The sequence below is a fragment of the Myxocyprinus asiaticus genome, chromosome 35 (genome assembly GCF_019703515.2).
Source record: "Myxocyprinus asiaticus isolate MX2 ecotype Aquarium Trade chromosome 35, UBuf_Myxa_2, whole genome shotgun sequence".
Classification (NCBI taxonomy): domain Eukaryota; kingdom Metazoa; phylum Chordata; class Actinopteri; order Cypriniformes; family Catostomidae; genus Myxocyprinus; species Myxocyprinus asiaticus.
This window is the reverse complement of record NC_059378.1, coordinates 31,776,461-31,801,370: the sequence shown is the minus strand read 5'-3', so window position 1 is coordinate 31,801,370 and position 24,910 is coordinate 31,776,461. Positions and strand designations below refer to the sequence as shown.

The following is a 24,910-nucleotide window of genomic DNA, read 5'->3' as shown; positions in this document are numbered from 1 at the left end:
CCAGACTTCTCAGGGCTGTCTCATTTAGAGCAGTGGAATCATGTCTTGTGGTCTGATGAGTGCACATTAAATAGTTTTTTGGAAAAAAACAGCCGTTGTGTTCTATGAGCCAAAGAGGAAAAGGAACATCCAAACTGTTATCAGCATCAGGTCTAAAAGTCAGTGTCAGTCATGGTATGGGTGTGTGTCAGTGCCCATGGCATGGGTAACTTGCACATCTGTGGGGGCACCGTTAATGCAAAAAGAGATCACATTTTGGAACAACATATGCTGCCATCCTTTTTCAAGTACATCCCTGCATTTTCCAGCAGGACAATGGCAAGTGTTAACTCATATTGCCTTTGTTTTATGTTAAATTTAGTTTGAACATTTGAAACAATTTAGTATGAGATACACACAAAAATAGAAGAAATAAGGTGGTCAGGACACAGACACACAGCAGAGGACTCTTGTGTCATCCTGAATGAGTTTATTTTGCAATAATGACATTAATTTCAGTTTAAATTATTTTATTAGCTTACTTGTTAAGATCACAGAGTGATGCAAGTAGGAAAGATGATTGGATGACTGGTCTGATATCAATTTATCCCCGGATATCAGACTGCTGGATGGCACGATTGACCAATCAGAATTGTGTTTATGCTTCTTTTACTGAGGAGAGGCTTCTGTCTGGCCACTCTGCCATAAAGCCCTGATCGTTGGGAGTGTTGCATTAATGGTTGTCCTTCTGGAAGTTTCTCCTATCTCCACACAGGATCTCTGGAGCTCAGCCAAGTGAACATCGGGTTCTTGGCCACCTCTCTTACAAAGTCCCTTCTCTCCCGATCGCTTGATTTGGCCAGGCGGCCAGCTCTAGGAAGAGTCCTCATTGTTTCAAACTCCTTCAATTAAGAATTATGGAGGCCACTGTGCTCTTGGTAACCTTCAATGCAGCAGACATTTTTTGTAGCCTTCCCCAGATCTGTGCCTCGGCACAAACATGCCTCTGAGATCTGCAGGCAGTTACTTCATCCTCATGTCTTGATTTTTGCTCTGATATGCATTGTCAGCTGAGAAACCTTATATAGACAGTTGTGTGCCTTTCCAAACCATGTCCAGTCAACCACAGGTAGACTCCAGTCAAGGTACAGAAACATCTAAAACATGATCAAGACAAATGGGATGCACCTGAGCTAAATTTCAAGTGTCATAGTATGAGTCCAAATAAGGGCCGTCAATCAATTAAAAGTTTTAATTGAATTAATTACATGATATGCCGATTAATCAAATCGCAATTAATCACAAATATCTACATTTGCATAGAAAGCCCCCAAATAAAAATCATTCAATATATGATTAAATACTTATAATTACATTAAAAAATAAATATATATTTAATAAATATAATAATTCAGATAATTAAAATGCAGAACATTATTGACAGACAAATATAGCATTGATTAGGCAAATAAACAATACATTTTGCAATTGAATCTGTCCGAGTTAGACTTATTATAAGGGCTTTTTTGAGGACGTGTCTATCTACACATGTATTAGACGGACACTTTGAGCATCTCACTTTGGTTGTGTCAAGTCAAAGCATTTTTAGGATGCTGTGTCTACTTAAAGGTAGTTTGAAACTTAGGAAATCACAGCTGGAGACCCCTACATTTGAAGTTGTGCTCCATCCAGCAAGAACCGTCCTAATCTTGTACCGTTTACTGTCAGTTAGTGATGTTAGTAGCTGTGCCTTGCCTGTTTAGCTGGAGTTGCGCTTACTACTGCTGAGTGAGACTTATAAAAACATGACAGTGGTACTTCAAGCTTAAACTGATCCGATGGTAGGAAAATATATACAAGTAATTGCACTGAATTAACAGTTTAAAATCAGTCCTAGTCTGAATACTAATGTCAATCTGATATTTCAGTTTTTTATTTTTTATTAATTTGCAAAAAATTCTTAAATCCTGTTTTTCTTTGTCATTATGGAGTACTGAGTGTAGATTCATGAGGGAAAAATGTATATAAATAATTTTAACATAAGGCTGCAAAATAATTATATATAAGCAAAGTTAACAGTGCTCACCTAACAGAAGGGGGGGAAAATAAAACAAGGACATGGAATATTCAATTAAAATTGCTAATATTAATTGGTAAGCATACTTGCCAGACTGAGTAAGCCAATCAGGAGAGTTTTCACTCAGTCACTCTACAGTGCATCCGGAAAGTATTCACAGCGCTTCACTTTTTCCACATTTTGTTATGTTACAGCCTTATTCCAAAATGGATTAAATTCATTATTTTCCTCAAAATTCTACAAACAATACCCCATAATGACAACGTGAAAGAAGTTTGCTTGAAATCTTTGCAAATTTATTAAAAAAAGAAAATGAAAAAAACATAAGAAATAAATACAAAAAATAAAAAAAAAAAAAAAAAAAATCACATGTACATAAGTATTCACAGCCTTTGCTCAATACATTGTTGAAGCACCTTTGGCACCAATTAGAGCCTCAAGTCTTTTTTAGTATGATGCTACAAGCTTGGCACACCTATTTTTGGGCAGTTTCTCCCATTCTGCTTTGCAGGACCTCTCAAGCTCCATCAGGTTGGATGGGGAGCATCAGTACACAGCCATTTTCAGATCTCTCCAGAGATGTTCAATCGGGTTCAAGTCTGGGCTCTGGCTGGGCCACTCAAGGACATTCACAGAGTTGTCCCGGAGCCTCTCCTTTGTTATCTTGGCTGTGTGCTTAGGGTCGTTGTCCTGTTGGAAGATGAACCTTCGCCCCAGTCTGAGGTCCAGAGCACTCTAGAGCAGGTTTCCAACAAGGATGTCTCTGTACATTGCTGCATTCATCTTTCCCTCGATCCTGACTAGTCTCCCAGTTGCTGCCACTGAAAAACATCCCCACAGCATGATGCTGCCACCACCATGCTTCACTGTAGGGATGGTATTGACCAGGTGATGAGCAGTGCCTGGTTTCCTCCAGACATGACGCTTGCCATTCAGGCCAAAGAGTTCAATCTTTGTTTCTCATGGTCTGAGAGTCCTTCAGGTGCCTTTTGGCAAACTCCAGCTGGGCTGTCAGGTGCCTTTTACGGAGGAGTGGCTTCCGTCTGGCCACTCTACCATACAGGCCTGATTGGTGGAGTGCTGCAGAGATGGTTGTTCTTCTGGAAGGTTCTCCTCTCTTCACAGAGAAATGCTGTCAGAGTGACCATCGGGTTCTTGGTCACCTCCCTGACTACGGCCCTTCTCCCCCAATCGCTCAATTTGGCCAGGCGGCCAGCTCTAGGAAGAGTCCTGATGGTTCCAAACTTCTTCCATTTATGGATGATGGAGGCCACTGTGCTCATTGGGACCTTCAATGCTGCAGAAATTTTTCTGTATCCTTCCCCAGATCTGTGCCTCGATACAATCCTGTTTCGGAGGTCTACAGACAATTCCTTGGACTTCATGGCTTGGTTTGTGCTCTGACATGCACCGTTAACTGTGGGACCTTATATAGACAGGTGTGTGTCTTTCCAAATCGTGTCCAATCAACTGAATTTACCACAGGTGGACTCCAATCCAGTTGCAGAAACATCTCAAGGATGATCAGTGGAAACAGGATGCACCTGAGCTCAATTTTGAGTGGCATGGCAAAGGCTGTGAATACTTATGTACATGTGATTTTTTTTCTGTTTTTTTTTTTAAATAAATTTGCAAAGATTTCAAACAAACTTCTTTCACGTTGTCATTATGGGATATTGTTTGTAGAATTTTGAGGAAAATAATGAATTTAATCCATTTTGGAATAAGGCTGTAACATAACAAAATGTGGAAAAAGAAGCGCTGTGAATACTTTCTGGATGCACTGTGGATTTTTTTCTGTAGTATGTTTGCATGCACAGTTATAACTGAGCAACAGTGGGTTTTTAGCATAGTCAAGCTACAGTCTTCATCAATCTGCCCAAGTATACATGACACAATGTGTAATGGAATATCTAAAGGAAAGACATCAAATACACATCACACATGGGTTGCCAACTTTCTTCCAGCCAAATAGCTAAGGGACATTTTTTTTTTTTTACATTCACTTGATTAACGGGTGATTCTAAAATGCCTTAAAAAGGCTTAACGTACCCTAATGTATGAATACAATGACCTGTCAAAACCAAATTTCTATCAATCTATCTTTAATTTTCCAATTATAAAGCTTTTCCATTTTTTTATGTACTAAAAATATGACTTGACAATTTAAAAAAAAAATGAATTTGGTGTTCCGTGCCACTGTCTTAGTACGTTAAGCAAACATGCCTTATGAGTTTTTATGGTATTACCTTGGATTAAAGTGTCATTTGAACAGAGTTTATCACAGGGAAACATAACCACATCCTCCCAGATTTGTCTCCCTGGTTTTTGTTGTACAGAAAGACACATAAGATTTATTTATTTTTATGATCGTTGTTTAACTTGTGTATTAAAAGTGTTAACAGTCATTCTCTCTATTCTAGAACGAGTCTGATATATTTAATGCAATGTAAAATTTTCTTGCAACATAAATTTAAATTTACTGAGGTGGGCAGATTAGCAAAAAATTGTGCTCCAGTAAAAAAAATAATTACTCAAGTAAAAGTAAAATAATGTTAATAATTACTTGAGTAAGAGTAAGAAAGTATCGAATTAAAAGAATACTCAAGAAGTAACTAGTTACTTCTGATCTGATTATTATTAACACCTTGCGTGCATGCATCATGTTCCTATGGCATCCTATATACCCTCCATTACAGCGATAGTTTAAAGATGAATATTATGTTATAATTTATTCACCCTCATGTTCTAAACCTATATGACAAACACAATGAACACAATTAAGGAGATGATAGACAATGTTAACCTCAGTCACATTTCAATTCCATTTTTTTCTATTTTTATTTTTAAGTGAATGGTGACTGAGGATGTCAGTCCTTAACATTCTGCCTAACACCTTGTTTTGGGTTCCAGAGATGACAGAAAGTCACAAAGGTTTGGAACAATATGATCACAGAATATTCATTTATGAGCTATCACTTTAAGGATGCTTGATAGATTTGGTTGGGTCTGAAAATTAGAAGGAAAGTTTGGAAACGTTCCTAGTAACTATTACATTGAACAATTTAAACAATGTCTAACAGGCACATTTATATTATTTAGTATTATATTTTATATTCTTAATTATGAATCAAAGCAAGATCATATACAGGTGCATCTCAATAAATTAGAATGTCGTGGAAAAGTTCATTTATTTCAGTAATTCAACTCAAATTGTGAAACTGGTGTATTAAATAAATTCAATGCACACAGACTGAAGTAGTTTAAGTCTTTGGTTCTTTTAATTGTGATGATTTTGGCTCACATTTAACAAAAACCCACCAATTCACTGTCTCAAAAAATTAGAATATGGTGACATGCCAATCAGCTAATCAACTCAAAACACTTGCAAAGGTTTCCTGAGCCTTCAAAATGGTCCTCAGTTTGGTTAACTAGGCTACACAATCATGGGGAAGACTGTTGATCTGACAGTTGTCCAGAAGACAATCATTGACACCCTTCACAAGGAGGGTAAGCCACAAACATTCATTGCCAAAGAAGCTGGCTGTTCACAGAGTGCTGTATCCAAGCATGTTAACAGAAAGTTGAGTGGAAGGAAAAAGTGTGGAAGAAAAAGATGCACAACCAACCAAGAGAACCGCAGCCTTATGATTGTCAAGCAAAATTGATTCAAGAATTTGGGTGAACTTCACAAGGAATGGACTGAGGCTGGGGTCAAGGCATCAAGAGCCACCACACACAGACACTACAGTTGTCGTATTCCTTTTGTTAAGCCACTCCTGAACCACAGACAACGTCAGAGGCGTCTTACCTGGGCTAAGGAGAAGAAGAACTGGACTGTTGCCCAGTGGTCCAAAGTCCTCTTTTCAGATGAGAGCAAGTTTTGTATTTCATTTGGAAACCAAGGTCCTAGAGTCTGGAGGAAGGGTGGAGAAGCTCATAGCCCAAGTTGCTTGAAGTCCAGTGTTAAGTTTCCACAGTCTGTGATGATTTGAGGTGCAATGTCATCTGCTGGTGTTGGTCCATTGTGTTTTTTGAAAACCAAAGTCACTGTACCCGTTTACCAAGAAATTTTGGAGCACTTCATGCTTCCTTCTGCTGACCAGCTTTTTAAAGATGCTGATTTCATTTTCCAGCAGGATTTGGCACCTGCCCACACTGCCAAAAGCACCATAAGTTGGTTAAATGACCATGGTGTTGGTGTGCTTGACTGGCCAGCAAACTCACCAGACCTGAACCCCATAGAGAATCTATGGGGTATTGTCAAGAGGAAAATGAGAAACAAGAGACCAAAAAATGCAGATGAGCTGAAGGCCACTGTCAAAGAAACCTGGGCTTCCAAATCACCTCAGCAGTGCCACAAACTGATCACCTCCATGCCACGCCGAATTGAGGCAGTAATTAAAGCAAAAGGAGCCCCTACCAAGTATTGAGTACATATACAGTAAATGAACATACTTTCCAGAAGGCCAACAATTCACTAAAAATGTTTTTTTTTATTGGTCTTATGATGTATTCTAATTTTTTGAGATAGTGAATTGGTGGGTTTTTGTTAAATGTGAGCCAAAATCATCACAATTAAAAGAACCAAAGACTTAAACTACTTCAGTCTGTGTGCATTGAATTTATTTAATACACGAGTTTCACAATTTGAGTTGAATTACTGAAATAAATGAACTTTTCCACGACATTCTAATTTATTGAGATGCACCTGTATTATTAATGTCTACTGTCACTATTTCACAACCTTTTAGAAGTACTGCAAGTTGCACCTTATCTCTGTGTTTAGAGGCGCGTTTAGGCTGATTTCAGTTCAGAGCTTGTTCTTTGTTGTCTACACGTGTTTTATAAAACCTGCTTTATACTCAATGCAGCCGCTTGTTTGCGAGGTTGTGCACGACAAAGATTACATTATCGCGACATTGGCGGAAGTGCACATTGGCGCCGCAAGCCCTCATTTCACGCGGTGGTGCACACTTCAATTTTTGTTACTCACGCGAACAGTGTGTGTGTGGCGCTGCATTAAAAAAAAATTATGACTTGAGGCGATATCGGCTATATTGTTAAACATTTTCAGATTCAATGCAAACAAACAAAAACAAACTAAAAAACAAAAGTAACAAAATTAATAAAAAGAGGGAGTTCAAAAGACAAAGATCATTCATCTAAGTTAGATTAAAAAAAAAAAATTACTTTTTTTTTTTTAACAAATATCTGTACTGTCAAGTGTAGTAGGCAGTGTCTGTTTTTCAGGTCCATTTCTCTGGATTTGTTTTTTATTCTAATCTGTAATGTTTAACATTGACAACTGAATGTGACAATGATTCAAATGCAAACAAATACTAAAATGTTCTAAGCTGTTTGGGTGTGAGATGCTAAAATTCTGCATCACCAGTCTTTCGGAGCAGGCACGCGCACAACGCAAAGTCCAGCTCATCTCCGATTAAGGTGTACACATACTGGACAAAGCCGAGCTACAAATCACATTATTTAGGATTGTTAGTCTGACTTAAAAAAAAAGACAGTTACAATTTCAGTCAGACTAAAGCATTTACATGACACATTAAAAAGACAATGTGTCATGTTGTTTTAGTCTGATTGAAATCAAACTTTTAAAGTGCATGTAAACTTACTGCATGTGTAACTTGCAGTAATTAAAATGAACACCTTTACAGTAAACATACACCTACAGGGATTTCACAAAGTTAATTTCAGGGGAAAAAGGGAAATATTGTCCAAAGGCAATTGAAAACATGCTTTAAAAGACTTTTGCCCTCAGAAAGGACTGATTGTGATGGCTGTCTACGCTAATTTTATTCGAGAAATAGGTGATCAAAACTTAAACAGGAGGTCACTTTTTACAACAAAAATTTATTTTACAGAGATGTCCATTTGTAAGAGAGAAACATGGAATTTGTGTTTAAGTAAAATAGGACAACATGATTTATTAAAAATATGTGTTATTGATAGTAGGTCATAGCGGTCACTTGCACAGCATTGTTTCTGGTTAGTCTGATATGTGGCTATGAAGTGGTTAACTGAGTTCACTGCTGTGAAAGATGAGATTGAATTTGAACGTGCTACAATACTGTACATTCTGAAAGGCTCTGTAATATACAACTCAAATCCTGACACCCATGTACTTATGTTATGCTCTGTTTGTTTCATAGTTCTAATGTTAGGGTGCAGTGTCTGCTCTGAATACATCAGTAAGGATGTGGATTGTAATGTGGATCAGTAAAGTTATCAGTATCTTATCAAGTTGTGTGAACTTGTGTAATTTTCTTACGGTCTTATTAATCTTAATGTACAGCACTTTGGTCAGCACTTGCTGTTTTTAAATGTGCTTTAGAGATAAATGATTGATTGAGTAATCTCTGTTGTGTCAAATATATTTATGCAGATACAGCTCATTGTGTCCTATGTCTGCTTGGAAGTATGCAAAATATTGCTCTGCAGTTTCATGAAGGAACATCATTTAGTTCTTTACATTAATCTGAAATGCATAAAAATTACAATTAACCTGACTTTGTTCACCCAGTGAAAAACACTGGCCGCTGTCCATGATAGAATTGTGTTGTTTATAATTTTGTTTTTGCAGAACAATGTCCTTCTGTGAAAATGAAGACTCAAGGGTTAAAGCAGACCTCATTGCAATGATAACTGCATAAATAATATTATAATATTCAATCTTATGATAATAGTACATCTGTCAAAATGATTGTGTTAACCCATGCATTAATTAATATGATTAATGCATGATTTTTTTAACAGCTGTTAACACATTAATTTATAAATCAATCCCAGACGGGATGTTTAACTAATGTCATTTGCACTCTTTGAATTGTGGAATTTAATCATCATTGAAGCTCAGCAAGTTAAATATCACCCACGAGTGATACACCAGCATTCATTGAAATGCGAACACCAGAGGAGGACTTTGCCCAGGCCAGTGGGATCTCTTCACATTTTTACATCCATAAAGTGTGGACAAAGTTGTTATATTACTTAAAGGAATAGTTCACCGAAAAATGAAAATTCTCTTTTCATTTACTCACCCTCATGTCATCCCAGATGTGTTTGACTTTTTTATGCTGAACACAAATATTTTTAGAAAAATATGCCAGTGAATGGGGCCAGAACTTTGAAGCTCAAAAAAGCACATAAGGGCAGCATAAAAGTGGTTAACTCCAGTGGTTAAATCCATTTCTTTAGAAGTGATATGATAGGTGTGGGTCAGAAACATAACAATATTTAAGTCCTTTTTTACTATAAAAGTCAACTTTCACATTCTTCTTTTGTTTTTGGCGATTCACATTCTTTGTGTCTCAGAAAACATTATGCGATTAATATCAATTAAATTATTTAATTGACTGACAGCTCTGAATAATAGCCATGAAATTCAACCCTGTTTGTATCGGGATGTGGCTAGCACCACACTATATTACATAATTAAGGTATATAAGGTTAATGTACCAGTAAGAGCTCCGCCCCCTTCTTACTGATCGATGGAACATAGTCTGTGATTGGCTGAGGGTTTTGTGGGCTGAAGCTCTGACGAGACAGAGTAACATCAGTAGGCCACTCCTCTTCAGACGGCAGGCCAATCACACTGTGGGAAGTCAATGAACACATTTTAATATGCTTTAAAAATGTAACGTGTTAATTAAAAAAAGTACAACTTTCACCTTTAAAAAAGTACACCTCTTGAATAACACAAGATTTATTCATGAGCATGTGTATAAATCTACGTACGCAAAAATCTTCCCCAGCTGATCCATCTCTGATTCTCCACAGAAGAGAGGCCTGAAACATCAGACAGTTAATATCAGCAAAATATCAGAGTTCTATCTGATATACAAAACCAGTTGCCATCAAAAGCTTGTTCTATTAACTCACTCTTCTGCCAGCACAACAGGTAGGCAGAGTAAGCAGGGGAATATAGCAGAAGGCAGGAGACGGAGTGATGGTAAAATGAGCAGAGTTTATTAATAATCTTAGCTGCGTCTTTCTCAATGCTCAGTCTGACTTTGTCTGACCAGCACAAGTTCAACAAGTGTTATTATACCAAGCAGACAATGGAAAATTACTGCTTTACAACATCGTCCCATGATGTTAAGACCTTGAAATGAGACAACTCTTTATCTCTAACTTGTGAAGACAATACAGCACACAACATAAGATTAAACAGAAATAATAATAGCACAGCAAGAGAAAGATATAAAAAGACAATAAGTCAAATTTTATACATAAAATGAATAAAGAAAATGAGTAAGAATATATAAGAAAGTAATATGAAATAATTAAAGAAACAAATGAAGTACAACACAGATATTTGCTCTCTTGAAGCCACGCACACACACACACACGTTGCTTTTAAACTCATATTAAGCATTAGAACCTACAACAAGCAAATTAGTTTCACTCACAGACCAAACTATATTATTAGCGTGTGAAATTCACGTATATATTTCTGATATTTTCTTACAAGCATGCGCTAAGTCTAGGCACAAGTCGGTTGGCGAAACTGTACGCGCAGAGCGCTAATGGGTTTGGTCAAGTGCAATTTAATTTGGAGGTTCTTCTCCGATTATTGCACCATCTGCATCCTATTATACAGAAGGTATCCAACGACAATACGTTTTCTACCGCTGCAATCACCGTGCGAATGAGTCATTAGCAGCTCTAAACAACTAACGGGCGCTATAACCATAACATTTCAAAAGGCCAGAGCTGAGCACCTCAAAGCTGTTTCTCACAACGTCATGACCAAGCTTGTTTTGCCAACCACCATAAAATAGAAGAAACAAGAAGAACAAACATTGAAATCAATTAAATCAAAGGATGGACGCAGCAATGGTGACGCATGATAAAGACTTTCCTGCATCATTCAGCATTCACGAGGACACTCATGCAACAGAGTTATTTGTTTGCTTTTATTCATTCACATTTCATTAAAGAAAATGATCATTTGTGAGTATTTTTATACATATACACAGTCGTTATGCGAGCATCATATTCAAACGATTGTAACTTCCAAAACTAAACCTGTGCTTTCTTTTAATGTGCCGAAGCCTAACCCATATGTTCTATATTATCAAATGTGAATTCATTAATTTATATGTGAATCATTGTATTCTATGTTATTTCTTCCTGGCAATAAAAACAAAAGTGAACAGAATTATTATTCATGAAAGCATCAAATGAATTATAGTAAAATATTTTAATAAGAAATCACAATATTTCCAATACATGAATTAGGCTGGAAGTATTGTTGTGAGCACATTATTTGTAAAATATTTGTCTCAATATACATGCATTTTTATTTTACGCTGCAGGTAATAACCAAAAATGCTATGCAGTTCAAAACTGTAGGCTACGTGAATTTTATTAGTAGTTAATATTTGCTATTTACCCGATGTTGCCACAGAGCTCGATAGTTCGATGATTATTTTTCGAAGTGACTGTTTGCACCCAAGTGTAAACATCTACAAACAGTGTGGCTGTTCACACCCCAATAATCTATTAGCAACATAGAAATATATACGACAAACTACGTTGAGTGTGTCGCACCAGTGCTTGTACCTTGTCGGCCCGAGTAACTGAAACACAATCCTTCACGTCACAGGTGCGTTAGATGGTCACCACTGGATGTCAAGTGTTAGAATACATATTTGGTAACCACACGCAAACCCCACATGGGTGAGCAGAGCCAGAGAGACTATGCACAAAAAGGTGCTCAATGCACATTTTTGGAATGATGGAATAAGATAACCACGAGGCTTGTTTTCGTTATTTGGTATTTGGCATTATTAAAAAGGTTTTCTATAAAATGAATCCATTTAAATAAGCCCAATATATTATTTTCTTAGAGTTATAATCCATTATTTTCCCATTGCCATTTAGGTGGGAAATCTTTAAAAATTGCCTTCAGTGTAAGGGGTTAATTAGTGTTGGAGCTGAACTCTACAGGACTGTGGCCCTCTAGAACCACTTCACACAGACAAGGTTAATAAGTGATTCTATCACACCAGTCTCATACTAACTGTATGTGATTAGTGAGATGAAATATACCAAGGCTTACCAAAAAATAAAAATAAAAAAAATGGCCAAAAAGGATGAACTAAAAAAAAGAAAATGGGTAAAAGAGAGGGCTATAAATACACTGACACTAATAGACATTATTTACAGTAGCTCAATATTTGATTTTTGATGGGAATGAAAACGAAGTCTTGAGTTTTACAGTCTCTTCAATGGCATGGACTGTATAAAGCTGTATAAAAGTCCTAGATCATATCTTTTTTTTTTCTTCTTTTTCTCCCAGTTTGGAATGTCCAATTCCCAATGCGCTTTTTTAAGTCCTCGTGGTCGAGTAGTGATTTGTCTCGGTCCGGGTGGCGGAGGACGAATCTCAGTTGCCTCCGCATCTGAGACCGTCAACCCGTGCATCTTATCACGTGGCATGTTGAGCGTGTTGCCACACTGAGTGGGGAAGATTGAAGCAGCACAGCACACAAGTGACGACATAGGGACACATTGTGATACAGAGCAGGGAACTGATGTCCATCTAAAAACAGGCCAAGTTCTGAAATACAGAGACAGAGACAGTGGGGCTTTGCACACAGCAGAAGTACTAGGGCGGGCAGGCAAAGCTACTGGTAAATACAAAAACTTGTACAATCTGCTGCTCATTGGGCCCAATAATGTTGCAGGCAGTAAAGATTCAGTTGATATATCAAGTTTAGAGAGTCTTCAGATAGAACCCACTGTTAGTGATGTTAATACCACAAATGTCAGTGAGGATGTATGGGTAACAAAAGATCTATCCTTTGACCTAGCCAAACAAGAAGAGATAGAGTTGGAGAGATAACAGTGTGTTCGAGGAAGTTCAGGATGGGGACAAAAGTGCATCTCCACCAGATGGGTGTGCACCCTCAAGGAAACACTCACTGGACTGGTACAGAAAGCACGGTTAGTGGCCAGAGGTTTAGACGTGTTAGAGCTGCAAAAGTATACACCCACATGTGCTTCAGAGTCTCTTCGACTGCTTGTGGCAGTTATTTGTCAAAGACAGTGGACACTTCATTCCATGGATATAAAATCTGCATTTCTACAAGGAATAGAACTGTCACGTGACATCTACATCAGGCCTCCCCCTGAGGCTACTTGTAAAGGAACATTATGGAAGCTCAAAAAGTGTGTGTATGGTCTGGCAGATGCTTCATTGTACTGGTACAACAGAGTGAAGGAAATAGCGCTAAAAGCAGGAGGAAAAATGTCCAAGGTTGATCCAGCTGTTTTTCATTGGCTAGATCGGGACTGTACAGTAACTGGGGTGTTGACTTCATATGGGGGGGGGGGGGGGGGGCATGCAAAGTTTCTCCACAACTGTAATACCGCATCTCAGATCTGTTTTCCAAGTTGGACGTGATGATCATGATCACTTCTGTTATGTGGGAATATACTTTGAGTATATTATAAGGCACTGAGTGAAGGACAATGGAAACTGGATTAAAACAAAGTCTGTCTTTGAGTCATACTCAAGAGAACTTGTTGAAATGTACTAGGTTGTATTTTTGTTCAGAATGTTCTGTTGTTTAAAAGTCACAGGGTTTAATTGGAAGATATGTAATCATTTTTATTTTATTTTTTGGAAGAGAGGGAGTTTGTTATTTTCAGACATTAAAAAAAATGTATTCATGCATATGTATACCTCTGTGCTGGATATATCATAATCAGTTGAACAAGTGACTATCTGTTTAAGATTGCACATGACCATTTACCAAAGGGCAAAAGGGAAGCACTTATTGTGAAGTAACTGGAAGTATGTGGGGGTTTTTGAGGGGAGCGAACAGTGTTGTGGAAAAATGGTGGTCAATGCAAAGTTTCTCCACAACTGTAATACCGCATCTCAGATCTGTTTTCCAAGTTGGACGTGATGATCATGATCACTTCTGTTATGTGGGAATATACTTTGTGACTGTTGACAGAAAAGTACAAATACACCAGGAAAACTACATTCAACACATTCAGCCCATACATATGGATCCTTCACGAGCTGTGGAACAAGACTCTTCTCTTTGTGAGGAGGAAAAGGATCAGCTCAGGTCCAAGATAGGCCAGATTCTCTGGGTGACAAGGCAGAGCAGGCCAGATGTCATATTTGATGCTAGCAACTTGGCATCAAACATCAAAAATGCAATTGTGCAGACAATCCATGAAGCAAACAGGATAGTGTGCAAACTTAAGTCCAAGAAGGTAATTCTGAACTTCCAACACTTGGGCAGAGACAGTGCTCTTAAGATGATTGTGTTCAGTGATGCCTCATTTGGAAATCTTTCAGATGGAGGCACCCAAGGAGGGCACCTGATTGCTCTAACGGGAGAAAATGGAAAATTCTCACCACTTTCTTGGCAGTCAAAGAGAGTAAAGAGGATTGTGTGGAGCACACTTGCTGGTGAAACATTAGCAATGTCTGATGGAATTGACAATGCTATTTTTCTGGCCACACTGTTCTCAGAACTAACTACTGGTGATGCTGAACATGCTCCACCAATAATCTGTGTCACAGACAATCATTCACTTGCTGATGCACTTAAGTCCACAAAGTCAGTCTCTGAGAAAAGACTCCACCTGGAGACAAGTGGCATCAAAGAACTTGTCCAAACACAGAAAACTGAGCGAGTACTGTGGTACAACACAAAAGAACAACTTGCGGACTGCCTTACCAAAAAGGGTCAGCTTGCCAGTTACTTAAGGCACTGAGTGAAGGACAATGGAAACTGGATTAAAACAAAGTCTGTCTTTGAGTCATACTCAAGAGAACTTGTTGAAATGTACTAGGTTGTATTTTTGTTCAGAATGTTCTGTTGTTTAAAAGTCACAGGGTTTAATTGGAAGATATGTAATCATTTTTATTTTATTTTTTGGAAGAGAGGGAGTTTGTTATTTTCAGACATTAAAAAAAATGTATTCATGCATATGTATACCTCTGTGCTGGATATATCATAATCAGTTGAACAAGTGACTATCTGTTTAAGATTGCACGACCATTTACCAAAGGGCAAAAGGGAAGCACTTATTGTGAAGTAACTGGAAGTATGTGGGGGTTTTTGAGGGGAGCGAACAGTGTTGTGGAAAAATGGTGGTCGCTAATAAAGTTGCGATCGTTTAACTTCTGAAGTGTGTCTTTGAGTGTAACACTACGGACACCACTCCGACATCCGACCATTCATTAACACTAATCTACTATAAATCTCGTCACCACATTATCTTTAGTGATCTCTGACTGACCAAGCCGGACCTCATTAGTACCAACGTGCGCAACAATCTTAGAAAATCTACATTTAGCATTAACCAGCACTTGTAACTTTGATCTGATCCAGCAAGCATTTAAAGCGATATATTTTTATGTCTATTGATTTGACCGCACTTTGCACCACAGCTAAGCAATTTGGATAAATACATTTGATTGAATAAGACATGATCAAATATGATCACCTTGACTGAGTTGGTTCACGTGTGACTGAACTATGGCCAGAAAAATGTAACCCTGGCTGGCTACACTTGATATTACATTACCAGTGAATGGCTAGAGGATAATTTGGTGTGATCATACACACACACACACACACACACACAAAAAAAAAAAAAACTTTATTGAATTCAAGTATCATTTTGGATGGTAAAGTATATCTGTTTAAAACTATTAACTGCGATGGATTGTGTCGATCTGGATTTAAAGTGTATCAAGTATTTTTATATGCTAGAGAAAATAATTTCTGAAGAGGTAGAAAAGATGTTTTTGAGGAAATGTGGAAAGTTGGGGACCTTTTTTAAAGATTTATTAGGTTTTCTTTTTCTCTTAATACAGTATGTTAATGTTTAAGTTGAATTATTTTGTCTTAAGATTTATAATTGTAAGCTTTTATGTTTGCATTATGCATGCAAATTGTATAATTTTGCACAAAAAAAAAAAAAGTATGTTTTATTTTTGGGTAGAGAGAGAAAAGTTGTACAGTTACTTAGAATTATACATATTTTTTGTAAACTATTGTAATTGTTGTTGACTTGTATGTGTGTTATTGTTATTAGTTATGGCATGTCCTTTTTTCTTCTAACTCTTTTTATTGTTTGTTGTATGTTTGCTGTAAACCATTAAACATATCACCACTGGGGTACACTGGGTCCAATGATTGTTCTGTACACCTTGATTATCTAATGAAGTGCTGAACACACATGAGTGGTTTCAAGAGCATTTTGAACTTGATTTGATGACTCACTTGCGTCGAAACATCTCAGCAAAGATGCAGCCAGTGCTCCAGATGTCTAAAGGTGTGGCATAGGTGGTCTGGAGCAGAACTTCAGGTGAACGGTACCACAACGTCACAACCTGAGCACAAAGAGAAAGCATAAAATGGGTGTTTCATAAGATGTATGTGCTTTATAATGTTTATAATGTTGACAATATGTGATGTGTCTTACCACAGGTGTGAGCACCATATGGCAGCTGTAGATTCGTGCCAACCCAAAGTCTGCCAGCTTCACCTGCCCTCTGCTGGTAACCAGGATGTTTTCCGGCTTCAGATCCCGATGGAGAACTCGGTTTGAATGCAGGAATGCCAAACCACACAACAACTGCTGCATCAAGTCCTTCAAAAAAAAAAAAAAAAAGTTAAAATTGATTATACAAAAAGTTGTGTCAATAAGGCACAATAATAAGCCTAATGTACATAGAAGAAAAAGAAAAAAAAGAATGCTGAAAAGAATGACAATAACTTTCAATACTCATGGTTGAGCCATTTTTTACAAATGGCACTTGCTTTGATATTTTGTTACATAGTGTAAAACTTTTCAGACATTTTTAAAGTGTGAGTGAATACTTTTGGGGCCACTGTATCAGATAAGACAATGTCCTCTAAAATAGCTCTTAATTTAGTTCATTTTGTCACTTATAGATTGTCATTTATGAATGAATATAATTAGCTTAACATGCAAATAGAGTTTCTGATGTGAAAATGTGAGCCGTTACTCTGATTGTATCATTAGGCAGTCCAGGAGCAGGTGCTTTCTCCAGATATGTCCTGAGATCCTGATCCACATGTTCAAACACCAGAGTCACTTTCGTTTCCTGGTCGGTCCTCAGAGTAGCACAAACATCCATGAGTCTGAACACAAAGAGACTCATTCATCAAAAGGAAAATCTCTGGTAAGTGTGAAATGATCATATACATACTGTAACATAGTTAAAGTGATCCTGGATGCTGATTGGTCAGTTCAGTGCTTCAGTCGTGATTTAATCAGGACGCAAACTCATGAGGGGAGAAAAAGGTGAGACAATCACAGGTCAACAAGCTTCCCCTGGATTTTTTTAAAAGAATAAGCTTAAAGCAGGAATTACCAAACTATTTATTTATTTTTATTCTAGGACCCACCCAAATATGAGAAATGAGACAAATATGAGGGGGAAAAAACATGTTTGTTCCATTTAAGTTATTGTTCTTTTTCATTTCCATTATAGTATTACATTGTGTAGGCTTACTTATCAATTTTATTGCATAACCACAAGGCTTATAGAAAGCTATAAAAATAACCACAAATACATGTGTGAGGGATACAGCTAGAGAAATAGAGAATGTATTTTTGCTTTCTTAGTGGGACACCAGGAAAGAGCAGCCCAATGTCTATACTGAAATAATTAAAAGAATAGCTAATACAGTTACAATCTGCTGCCTCAACTATTTTACGCAGACTAGTTTCGAAAGCTGAAACAAACAGATGAAGATATAAGATATAATAGCATAATGATGTTATTTAATAATTCCTGCAGTGCAATCCCTATTCTCTCCATGTTAGCGGCAGAACAGGCACAGGTAGGAAAGATTGAAGGCATTGGAAACAGCAACTAAGGGGAGCGGAAGTGGTCTCATTAACCAAAACATTTTCATCATTTACCAAAAAAAAAAAACATTAGCAGGTGACTCCAAACGCTGTCCATCGTACTGACATTAAAAAAGAAAAATCCATTTAGCAGGTATGAGACAGAACTAAGCTAAACTAAACTAATGAAAAAGAAGTGGCTGACTGGCCGCTGGTGAGGATGTCAGAATCAATTATGTGATCTGTTGCAGTAGGACTGCTGTAGTCAAGCATTTGATTGACTGCAGCTAGGACTAGGTAAAAATACTGATTTATCTTAATTTGAATGAGCTCTATATTGACTCTTAAATCCCAAGATTAATATTTTACTCTATGCACAACCCTCTACAAATTTTGACTAAAAATGTCTAATTAGCCACTGACTGGTAAATTTTCAGATTTCACTCGCCAGTGATTGAGTAGTATATTTGCGAAGAAGTTCAGCACCAAGATCCTTTCATTGCAGGTTGAGTAAAAGTTTGGTTTGAATTGTTCAGTGTAATGTGTCCAAAGATGAGATCCACGAAGTCCATTATTGAATAATGTCTCTTTTAACTGCTTTTCTGTTATTTACAGTTAGCTGTCGATTAAAAAAAACAAACAAAAAAAAACATTTAATTCTAAATCGCACATAGCACAGATGCAGTAAAGAAGCCATTAGACTCTTGTTAATGTGTGCACAACCAAAACACTTCCCTGAGACACTCGTTAAACTGCTGCTATTCTTAAAGGGTGACATCATGTCATATGCAATTTTATACAAGGTTCACTTGTAATGTTAGTATATATTTTTGCACAAAAATAGTCATAATATAGTATTACATGACCTTTTCCACCCTGTCTCTGGCCCGCTGTCTGAAAGTTTTTTGTGCTATTTTAAAACTTCAATACACGCCCACAGTTATGATTGGGTAACATCTTTGCAGAGCAAAAGCCGCCCGCCATAACACGTGTGGAACTCTTTTTTTCAAGAATAAAAGAATACAAATGTGCAAGCAACTTCCCCTCAAAAAACCCCTAAAAGCACTCAGTCCAGGCAATGATGTGTGTCCCAATTTATGTGAAGCGTGCAAATCAAGCTACAGTACTACAGATTTTCCGACCAAAATAACAATCAAACTGAACAAACTTGGCACACTGTTGCTCCTAAACACTTATATTGTTAGGCATACAAGATTTGGTGATATAATAATACTATATAAAGCTGACAACAGTAAAAATAGTTCAGACTAACACAAGCTGTGAATGTGAAGGGTTAATAAATCTGTATCCAGCTGTAAGGGACGGTTGGCCTGTGTGTTCGCCTCTGTTGTGTCACCACTTCAATACCCATCCAGTGAAAGAATATGCGGGATGTTCGCGGGTTGGGGAGTCCCCCTAAATCGTTTTGCCAGTCAACCAGGTGAAGGGATCTGCCTCGACTGTTTCGCTACTTAAATATGGAAGAATGAGTGTCTCAACGCATACATTTTGGCCAAAATAAGGACATCCTGGCTAATATGAGACAGTAGAGACAGTTGGCAACCTTACTATCGTATACTACACGTCTTTTGTTGAACTCCATGCTACGCGTTCTTCTTACATAAAATAATTTAATCTTAAATCACAATTTGGAAATCTTGATTGTTCTGACGTTTTGTTAGACATCTTTGTTGGAGGTGCAGCGGTGCTCTACAAGCGATCCAAGAGACACAAGCTAGGGAATCGCGCCGACGCGCTTGTGAAGTTCCGTCAATGCGGCTTTAGGACTCTGCAGAGTATTCATCTGGTGAATGTCCGCTCACTCGCCAACAAAACGGACAAACTGCTTCTGCTCACTCAAACAAATAAGGACTTTTCTAACTCCGCTGCTCTGTGTTTCAAGGAAACCTGGCAAAATGAAGCCATCCCTGACAGCGCATTTCATCTGCCGGGCTTCCAGCTGTTCAGAGAGGATCACGTTGCGGAATCAAGAGGCGACGGTACATGCTTTTACATCAACGGTAACAGCATTGAAGAAGATGTGCTGTCCTAATTTAGAAGCGCTCTTCATCAACTGTAATCCTTTTTACTCGCCGCGGGAGTTTTCCTCATTCATTCTGGTGAGTGTTTACACCCACCACAAGCATGTATGAACGCAGCACTGCAACAGCTGACTGATCACATCACGTGCAACAACACCCGGACTCACTTATTATTATTCTTGGGGATTTTAACAAAGCAAAACTCACACGTGAACTGCCCAAATACAAACACCACATCACATGCCCCACCAGAGACAGAAATATACTGGACCACTGCTACATCACTGTAAAGGATACATATCGCTCTGTCCCACGTGCAGCTTTAGGACTCTCTGATCACTGTCAGTTTCATCTTCTCCTGATTTACAAGCAGAAACTAAAATCAGCTAAGCCTGTATTAAGGACTGGAAAGAGATGGACCAATGAAGCAGAGCTGGAACTACAAGCCTGCTTTGAATGCACTGATTGGAGTGTTTTTGAAGCTGCAGACACGGACCTGGATGAGCTTACAGATACTGTGACATCATATTTCAGTTTCTATGAGGATGTGTGCATCCCTACAAGGACTTTTTTTTAAATAATTAAATAACTATAAACCTTGATTTTCAGCAAAAATCAGACTCACAATGCCATAGAGAATGCTAACAGAAGTGGGGATAAATTATTGTATAACCAGGCCAGAAACACACTAAGGAGATTAGAGTGGCTAAAAGAGGCTACTCTGAAAAGCTAAAAAACAGTTTTCAGCCAACAATCCTGGATCTGAGTGGAGAGGCCTGAGGGACATTACCAAGTACAAGACACCACCCCTTCGCTCTGTACGGAATCAACAAATGGCTGATGATCTGAATGTGTTTTACTGCAGGTTTGATAAGCCCAGTCTCACACCCCTCCCCCACTCTGATCTTCACTTCACACACCCACTTACACATCCTCCACACACCCACTTACACCTCCTCCTGCACTTATGGTCTGTGAGGAGGATGTGTACCAGGTCTTCAAGAAACAGAAGACTAGAAAAGCTTCAGGTGCAGACCATGTTTCACCTGCTTGTCTGAAAGTCTGCACTGACCAACTGGCCCCCATCTTCTCACAGATCTTTAACAGATCACTGGAGCAGTGTGAAGTTCCCTGCTGCTTCAAAATGGTCCACCATCATTCTGGTCCCCAAAAAAAACCAAATCACAGGACTTAATTACTACAGATCTGTCGCTCTCACATCTGTGGTCATGAAGTCATTTGAGTAGGTTTTGGCCTACCTGAAGGACATCACTGGACCCCTGCTAGACACCCTTCAGTTTGCTTACCAAGCAAACAGGTCTGTGGATGATGCCGTCAGCATGGGACTGCATTATATCCTGCAACACCTCGACAGACCTGGGACTTATGCAAGGATCTTATTGGTGGACTTCAGTTCAGCCTTCAATACCATCATTCCTGATCTTCTCGCAACCAAAATTACACCGCTCTCTGTGCCCAATCTGTCGATGGATCATCAGCTTTCTGACAGATAGGTACCAGCTAGTGAGACTGGGCAAACACACATCAGGGACCCTCACTATTCACACTAGTGCCTGACCGATTTATGGGCCGATATTAGCCTTTCACCGATATATCTGTATCGGCGTATATTTTACCGATATACGCCGATATGACAACTTTTTTCAGGACATATAATGCAGAAAACAATGCTTCAGAGTTAGTGTCATAGCGTAGTTTGTCCAGCAGAGTGCGCTCCGACTCCATTGTTTACAGAGCTGACTCTGATCTGACAGTGGCTCTGCAGACAGGGCGGAGTTAAGCGGTGTCTCGGTAAGTTAAATACCGAGACACCGCCTGTGAAATACATACTGGAAACTTAATAAACAATGACCCCATCATTTTCCCTTTTCAATATAACTAATATAACATTAACCTTGTCCCTGATAACCATGTCACTCATGTCTGTTCGCTGTTAGCCAGCTATATTTTGTCAGTGCAGTCAGTAATGTAGCAGATTGAAAGGTAAACATCAGAGCATCTTTTTGCAGCTCAGCAGACAATGGTGCGGTGGTGGATTGTGTCTGATGAGTGTTGATTTCATGCTATGTTGTTACGTAGTTGGTGAGACACAATGCTGGAAAGTAAAATAAACAATGTCTGTCTTTTACTCTCAGTGACAAGCTTATAGCTAACTAGCTAATCACATAGGTACTTGCAGTAACTACATTTCCATCCAAGGATATTTTGTTAAAAAAGTTTTAGCGCATCAAAATAAAGCTGATGGAAACGCAAATTATCGCTAAAATTTCACGTGTCGACATAATATTTTTCCGTTTAACTCTAGCGCATAAACTTACCCCAATCGTTAGCCTGTGTTAATCATGACGACAAGGTATAGGATCCTTGAAAGCCAATTTATTGTACGTGATTATGGATTGATCTTAACAGCATAAAGATCCGATCACTGCAAACACATCTGCATCATGACACTTCCAGGAGTGCCAACACAAATATCTCGTATCAAGACATGCACATTGACAAGTGCACAGAGATCAAATGAATGGCCGTGGTAGACATCCGTTTATTTATTAAAGTTGCTTTTCCACACCATTCAAAATAATAGAAGGCAGTCACGGAATTAGCCCACAATACAAAAAACAATTTCTTTGCACAAAAATTACAAATAAAAACACATTACTAGAAGGAAAGCTTCAGTGTGCTTTTTTTGTAACACTAACATATAACCCAAATCTATAAAATTATCGTTTAGATTACTTTTGAAAAAATGCTGGCAAAATTTCCTGTATTAAATAAAATAAATTACCAAACGAAAAACGCATTAAATAATAACAATAATATAAATAAAATAAAATAATTTTTTTTTTTAATTACCAAACGAAAATAAATTATATTTTTAGACCTTTATATGCCTTTTCTTTACACAAACTTAAATTAGCCTTACCCTGTTCTGTAGATGAATAAAGTCAGCTGAATGACATTTTCTACACTTCAAGACTATAAACTATCAGAACTATTTGTCCAATGCGGAGCTCACTTTCAGAAAACGAGCTTTGGAACCTTTTAAAACTTTTAAATATTTTAAATCTAACCCTCTTTACCTCGGATCGCATTTGCTGAGCTTCTTCAGAAAATGTAAATTGCATTATGACGCTAAAATTAATTTTAGATGACAATCAAGTACAGTTGGTCGTTAAAAGTTGCTGGACGAACATGCGGGACATAATGCAGTTGAGATGGCAATGCTTTAGATTAGATGATTGTTCAAAATAGCCTATTGAATATCAGGAATGTATCAAATATGTAAACCCTGATATTACACGCATCAATGTTTCTTTAATAGCTGTGCACACAGCATATACACATCCATGGATGGTGCTTATACGAAGACAGAAAATTTCCCCACTACTTGGTGCAGGTTGCCAGCTTGAACAGGGCCATGACGATTCGCTTTCGGGTCAGAACCGGTGGCAACCTGAGATAGGCGCAACATCAGGACCAATATTACAGCCCTATCAGAAGGGCAACTGCTCCCTTTTGATTGCAATTCCTCATCTTCTGATTGCATTTATTTTTGAAATTAAAATGACAGTAAGCTGGTTAATTTCAATGAATTGTCTCAATACTCTCCCCATTTTAAAAAATTAGGGACATCTGGGAGGCAAATTAGCGTTAGACACACAGTTCTGTATGGAAACGGTTTAAGGGCAGATTTCTTTTGCGATAAACCAAAACTTATGCGACAAAGTGTTTTTTTTTAGGCATGACGTCATCACGCACACCATTTTTATCGATAAAAGTCCATTTGAATGGAAACAGGCAGAAGACGGCAAAAAATTTCACACGCATTTTCACTTTGTCGATAACAAAATAGCGCAAAAAGCGGACGGAAACTAGGCTATTGTTGTCAGCTGAGTGGAAGCTAATGAGTAATCATGTATTCACCGAACTGTTTTGTTCAAGATTCACAGTTTGGTACCCCCTTCAACCGAACAATTCCAGTCACTGCATTTATAAAATGTAATATTTAAAAGTCTGGTTTTCCACCGTTGAAAGTTGACTCAGCAGATACTAAACAGTAATACTGATGTTTATTTAGCTATTTTATTTTTATTTATTCTTTAATTTAATTTGGACTTTGGACTCAAGATGGCGCCGAGTATGGCTGCTGCGTTGCGAGCTCCAACACAACATGGCAGTGTTTTGTTCACAATTCTTATGTTTTTTGTCTTTGATGTTGTCTGCCTTATTGTCTACGACAGACAAACACTTTTGGACATTGGTTCAGCAATTTCACACCGTAAACCGGACTTCAAATTCCTCAATGCCGACCCGCTGTTTACAAACATGCAAGCGGAGCCCTTTGTCTGGGCAGTCCGGACTAGGAAACGCAGGAGGAAAAGGGGAAACAGAGCTGGCATTCTCATCAGAGAAAGACGCCGCGCAAATCGACCCCCGCTACCCAGTATTCTACTGGCAAATGTTCAGTCTCTGAATAACAAGCTCTGCGAGCTGAAAGCGCGGATCTCTTTCCAACGAGAGACAAGGGACTGCTGCATTATCTGCCTAACAGAAACTTGGATGTCTGCGGAGATTCCAGACTCTCTGGGTTCTCCGTGCACTGAGCGGACAGAGCGAAAGACCTCTCAGGTAAAAGCAGAGGAGGTGGTGTATGTTTTATGATCAACAAATCCTGGTGTGATCAGAGGAACGTACATTCTATCAAGTCTTTCTGCTCTCCTGATCTGGAGTTTCTCATGCTTCTGTGTCGACCATTCTGGCTACCGAGGGAATTCACAGCAGTCATTATCACTGCTGTGTACATCCCCCCACAAGCCGACACAGACCGGGCACTCAAGGAACTGTATGGGAGTATAAGTGAGCAGGAAACCGCGCACCCTGAGGCCGTGTTCAATGTGACCGGGGACTTTAA

At 38.3% G+C, this 24,910-nt stretch overlaps 1 protein-coding gene across 4 annotated transcripts in view; it reads right to left on the bottom strand.

Annotated features, from left to right (window-relative positions):
- The window catches only part of cdk4 (cyclin-dependent kinase 4), an 80,529-nt gene that overhangs the window by 27,709 nt on the left and 27,910 nt on the right, over nucleotides 1–24,910 (bottom strand). For 3 of the 4 annotated variants that reach the window (XM_051672360.1, XM_051672362.1, XM_051672361.1), the window contains exons 3-7: nucleotides 17,088–17,223; nucleotides 16,541–16,708; nucleotides 16,339–16,448; nucleotides 9,812–9,862; nucleotides 9,533–9,668 (exon numbers count right to left, since the gene is read on the bottom strand). In XM_051672360.1, coding sequence (XP_051528320.1) covers nucleotides 9,533–9,668; nucleotides 9,812–9,862; nucleotides 16,339–16,448; nucleotides 16,541–16,708; nucleotides 17,088–17,223 — 601 coding nt within the window. Of the gene's footprint in view, nucleotides 1–521; nucleotides 1,137–9,532; nucleotides 9,669–9,811; nucleotides 9,863–16,338; nucleotides 16,449–16,540; nucleotides 16,709–17,087; nucleotides 17,224–24,910 lie in introns of all 4 variants that reach the window. The other variant, XR_007894712.1, reaches the window with a different exon arrangement.